Source organism: Tachypleus tridentatus, chromosome 1, assembly GCF_004210375.1.
Source record: "Tachypleus tridentatus isolate NWPU-2018 chromosome 1, ASM421037v1, whole genome shotgun sequence".
Classification (NCBI taxonomy): domain Eukaryota; kingdom Metazoa; phylum Arthropoda; class Merostomata; order Xiphosura; family Limulidae; genus Tachypleus; species Tachypleus tridentatus.
The window spans coordinates 28,063,607-28,069,606 of NC_134825.1; the positions used below are offsets into that span (position 1 = coordinate 28,063,607).

At 34.3% G+C, this 6,000-nt stretch overlaps 1 protein-coding gene and 1 long non-coding RNA gene across 2 annotated transcripts in view; one reads left to right on the forward strand and one right to left on the reverse strand.

The window, feature by feature from the left end:
- The window catches only part of LOC143245295 (glutamate receptor ionotropic, kainate glr-3-like), a 78,298-nt gene extending 72,514 nt beyond the window's left edge, over window positions 1-5,784 (reverse strand). Inside the window, exon 1 of the mRNA XM_076491517.1 lies at window positions 5,660-5,784. Within this exon, the coding sequence (XP_076347632.1) occupies window positions 5,660-5,744 (85 nt within the window). The 5' untranslated portion in view covers window positions 5,745-5,784. The remainder of the gene's footprint in view (window positions 1-5,659) is intronic.
- On the forward strand, window positions 2,528-4,491 carry LOC143245253 (uncharacterized). Its single transcript, XR_013025547.1, has 2 exons — window positions 2,528-2,875; window positions 4,092-4,491. It is a non-coding gene; the product is annotated as an uncharacterized LOC143245253 (long non-coding RNA).
- Window positions 5,785-6,000: the final 216 nt, after the last annotated feature.

The following is a 6,000-nucleotide window of genomic DNA, read 5'->3' on the forward strand; positions in this document are numbered from 1 at the left end:
ATAACGCCCCAACGGCTGAAATGGCGAGCACTTTTGGTACGACAGGGATTTAAACCATAGACCATCAGATTGCAAGTCGGGCACCGTAAGTGGTTAGTATGTTACTGGACACGTTAGAATAAGGAAAAGAAACAAATTAACAAAACACAGTATCAAGTTTCAGTTTGTCGCTGAGGACGTTAGAATAAGTAAACAGAAATATTTAATACTCAAAACACGGTATCTCGCTGTAACATGTCACTGGATCTGACACTTATAACATGTTATGGTGCTATTGTGTCTCCCTGGCATCCAGATAATAAGTAAAATACAAATCTTTATTTCAAAACTATCGCGTTCTAGTATGTAATTCAAGACATAAGTGTAAGCAAACAGATAAACTGTATTAAGTGAAGATGAATTCTATCCTACTACTATCATTCTCATTATTAAGTAAGAAACAGATAACATATAAACACTATCAGTTCCGTTGACAATCTTAAACACCTCAGTCAGATCCTCTCTAACTCTTTTTCAAATGAAAATAGCTTCAGATATTCTAACTTCTCCTCATGTGAGAACATTTAATCCCAGGTAGTGTTTTAGTAGCCTTCCTCTAAATAGCATCATGCAATTCAACATCTATCCTAAGGTAAGGATCCCAAGACTGAACATAATATTCCAACGTGGCATAACTAGTGACCTATATAAAGAACTTATAACCTATTTAGAACTTAAATTCAATATTTCTTTAGACTTAGACACAACCTAAAATTTTATTTTTTTTGCATGAGCAACGGCATATTGCTTGGATGGTTACAAGGACATTAAGATTCGTTTTCTCCACAACACTGTTAAGGTTATTACTGTTAAAATATTGCTGATAACTATAGTTATGATAATCAACATTCATTGCATTACATTTATTATAATTTAAAAATCATCTGCTGTTTATTTTCCCAGCTCAAGTAATTCTACTCATTTGTGAATCAGAAACTTTTTCTTTACAGCCATCAAAATCCACAGATCGTAAGAAAATGTAATTACTTTACTGACAATTGTCAACTTTATGCCAGTAACCTCTGAGATACCGTACATGTAACATTAACCCAGTGTCACTGAACTACATTTATAACAAATTAGTGTTTTCTTACCATCTGTCAGTTTTCTATTCAATTAGCCAACGTACACCTCATAGCTACAGAGATAATTGTTTTAAAGAAGGCTTGTAGACGACACCAGGCGACACCTTCTCCCCATCGGCACCAATACCCTAATTTACATAAGCAACAGGATAATAGTTGGATGCTGAACACTTGATAATCAGCTTACAAACAAACTCATAACAAGCAAGTGTTAAAAGTCCAAAAGTCCAAACTCGACCCAGTCTCTCGAATAGTTTGCGAGAATAATTTGCTGAAAATACTTGCGTTGCTACGTGGAGAATCCGTAGGTAAACGAAAGAGACATTCCGTTTGTCTGAAGACATTTTAAAATCTACCTTCAACTTTTACCCACACTAACCCTCTGTAGTATGTCACTGAAGAAGTTAAAATGGGTAAATGGACAAAGCTCACACAAGTAACAAATTATTGCCCATAATATTTCACAGGCTTAACATGTGATAACAGACAGACAAGCTTTGTTGTTATAACATAATATCGCGATGTTCTATATTGCTATACGAATAAGAAAAAGGAAACCTACAAACCTGACACTCATGCTAAAGTATAACTTTGTAGTATGTAACTAAACCGGTTAGAATAAACAAACTAACAAAACTGATTTTCATAAAACCTCCTAAAACCTGAGCATGTTGCTGTATGCGTAAGAATAAGTGAATGCACACATGACGCTTATAACACACTAAAATCCTGTAGTTTCTCAATAAACACTTTAGATTTAATCTAAAGTTTAGAATAAGCAAATATGACTCGCAAAACTTTCTGTCACACTGCTATATGTCTCAGAACAAGAGAAAATATGCATATCGGAAGTCTTACCGTTATGACACACTATCGCCATGTGGTATGTCACTGGATACGTAAGAATAAATAAACAAACCTAACACTTTTCATACATGACAATAATTCTCACACTTATAACACATTATGATGCAGTAGTACGTTTATGGCATCCTGATAATGAGTAAATAGATAAACCTTTAACTCGAAGTTGTCACTCTGTGGTATGTCCTTCAATACGTGAGAAAACATACAGAAATAAACATGGCACTCACAAAATTCGATCATGTTGTAGTTCTTCAATTAACAGGCAAGAAAAAATATAAAAATAAAACCCGACATTTATAACACTGTCAGAAAGTAGTATTTCACTGCATATAAGTAAATAATCAAAGAGATAACCACGATAATCATAAAATACAATCACTTTACGTGTGAGAATAAACAAATAGTCAACCATGCTACTCAGAACACACTATCATTCCACTTTTATCGATGAACATGCAGACATAGTTCATGATGATAAAACACTATGAAGCTATAGTATGTTGCCTAACACGTGAGCATAAGTCAGTTGACGATTTTGGCACTCAGAACACGTTGTTATGTTTTAGTATGTCATTGATGCATGAGAATATATAAGTCGTTTGTTTGTTTTTGATTATTTCGCGCAAAGCTACAGGAGGGCTATCTGCGCTAGCCGTCCCAAATTTACCAGTGTAAGACTAGAGGGAAGGAAGCCCTTTAATCATCACCACCCGCAGTCAACTTTTGGGTTACTCTTTCACCAACGAATAGTGGAATTAACCGACACATTATAACTCCCCCACGACTGAAAGGACGAGCATGTTTGGTGTGACGGGGATTTGAACCCGCGATCCTCGGATTACGGTTGAGTGCCTTAACCATCTTGCCATGCTGGACCCGAATATGTAAGTACACAAACCTAATACTTTTAACACACTATCGCTCTGAATAATGTTGCTGAACTCATGAGAATAACTAAACAGAGAAACCTAACAGCAATGACACTGTCACATCGTTATATAGATACATTATGAATAAGCAAACAAACAAACCTCACATAAATTATTTGGTGTTCTACATTTCGTTGTAGGATAAAATAGTTTAAGATTTCAATGAAACATCTCACTAAAAGTAACTTATACAAACAAACTACATAATGAATAAAAGATATTATGAAGGCAGCAAAACGCTGGTAACAAGGACTGTGAGGTCAGGCAGTTTATATTTTAAAATTGGTTTGAGCTTTATTTTAACATCAGTATAACCATTATATCTCTTTGGCTGGGATTTTCAGTTTAAAAACGAAACCTTAACTCAGTGATGTATCCAATTTAGCAGGCATGTAACATTTTTAAGGAAAAATAATAATTTTTTCCATGTAATTGCAAGTAACATGTTTTCATTTGATTGTTAATAAAATCGTCGTAAATTTAATACGCAATATCTTTTATCAATGATTAGAGGTTTGTTTTTTTAGTTGGTATAAGAGGATTCGAAACCGTGATCCTCAGATTGCGAGTCACATGCCTTAATCACCAACGGCTAAAGAGAAACGTTGTTTGCATATTACTTGGAACGTTTTGAAAATGACGAAAATCATTCAGAAACATGCCGTAATTTTGCGGATGATGTATTCGAATTGTATTACCAAACATGCTCGCCCTTTCAGCCGTGGTAGCATTATAAATAACGATAAATCCCACTTTTCTTTGCTAAAAACTGACACAAAAGTTTCCGATGAGAGGTGTTGACTAGTTGCCTTTATCTCTAGTATGTTACTTTTACATTTACAAACAGCGAGGAGAGATATCCCTCAATTAACTTTGCGCAAAATTAAAGAACAGACTTATTGATGCGTTATTATTGTTTCAGATATTATGTGTTTTGACATCTTAAAATGAATGAATAATTATTAATATTAATAAATACTTATTCACATTAATGTTTTTGACAAAAAATTACAGGCCAGGTGGGTTAAGGCGTTCGACTTGTAGTCTGAGGGTAGCGGGTTCGAATCCCCGTCACACCAAACATGCTTGCACTTTCAGCCGTGGGGCCGTAATAATGTGACGATTAATCCCACTATACGTTGGTAAAAGTGTGTGTGTGTTTTTCTTATAGCAAAGCTACATGAGGCTATCCGCTGAGCCCACCGAGGGGAACCGAACACGTTGGTAAAAGAGAAGCCCAAGAGTTGGCGGTGGGTGGTGATGACTAGCTGCCTTATCTCTAGTCTTATACTGCTAAATTTGGGACAGATAGTGCAGATAGCCCTTGTGTAGCTTCGCACAAAAAACTACCAATTTAAATATTTAAATAAAATAGCTGATCTTTATTTTTTGGCCAATAATTTGGGGTTATAGTCACAAAAGAAATGATTGTAATATCGGTACTATGGTACATAGAGTTTTATCAAGTAAAGTTATATATTATATTTTAATATTTGTTTTATTGTTCAGTTTAGTCATACCTGCCTCACTGCACTGAAATTCCAAATAATAAATACAGAAAGAAACACTTATATTTGTCTTTTAAACTTTTTCGCAAAATTTTTATAATTTTTGGAAGTAAAATATTTTAACTCAAGAGTGTGTGTGTTTTCTTATAGCAAAGCCCCATCGGGCTATCTGCTGAGTTCACTGAGGGGAATAAAACCCCTGAGTGTAGCATTGTAAATCCATAAACATTCCGCTGTACTAGCGGGGGACTTTTAACTTAACAAAGAAAGTAGATTCATAATCGAATATAAATGCTATTTTGTCTTAATTTCTAATATTTCTAACACATAATGAGCTTTTAAGCATTGGAAAGCCCCCAAATGGTATAGCGGTGTGTCTGCGGAATTACAACGCTATAAACCAGGTTTCGATAGCCATTGTTGGCAGAGCACAGATAACCCATTGTGTAGCTTTGTGCTTAACGTCAAACAAACAAGGAAAGTATTAGAAATAATGAAGCAAATAATTAAGTGAATTTTCCCATTTTAAATGTTAGACATATGAGAAAGAAATATTCGTATTGTTTATCAGGTATTTAGAGCGAAATGTTAAGTTCAATTATTACTCATATGAGTAATATAATATTTCGAGAGTAATTTATAAACTTTGAGAATAATTATAGCATATGAACTAATAGAGTGGTTGTGATTTCATTTACACACAAATTACAAGAATAACAGTCCTTAAAACACTAACAGAGAAAACAAAACGACTGTTTTATTATTTTACAAATTGAGTTTAGTTAAGATACCAACTTACTAGGCTTTCGTCACAGAGTTCTATTCTAGCGGCAAAGTTTTCGATAAGTGAACGTACACGCGTGTTAAACATAACTATCTAACTTTAGGAAAATTGCAGAGCATTCTTGTTCACGTTATTGGTCAGTGTCTAAATTTTCTGTAGAGCTTTTATGAGGATTTTGTTTACATATGTATGAAACATATACATCTGTCTCATTGTTTATACGAAATTACAGAATAAAATCAGTAACTCTTGACTGAAATTTAATCGCTAGAGGAAAAACAATCGAAATATAGACAGTTTCGCACAGTTATTGTTCATATCGTTAAAAGTTATTTGCCCCGAAGAAATAATGAACATTTCTCAGAGTTCCAATAACCTTTATTATATGTTCTTACAAATACTTTTACACAATCTCTATCACATTTTTAGCTCAATATATATTCTTACCTGGATAAGTGTAGACAAGTGTCAGGGTCATCCAAGTTATCAACCACACATGAATTGAAAATATACTTTTCACACTTCCATTCATTTTCTCCGGTCTTTTTTGAACGAAGTCAACTCTCCTTCGGGAAAGCTCAGTGTGTAGTCTGTTGGAATGGTGTTGTCCGTGGAACTAGAGGCTGGAGGTCGAGAAATATTATTGATTTTCTAGCTATGTTCTAGCATATATGTCAAAGACTAACCTGCTGTAGTTGCTTCTCAATATCTTTGCTCGCATACTGAAATAAACCCACTTAAACTGTTCATAAACTGAAATTAAAATCAGTTAGGATAATGGGAAAATA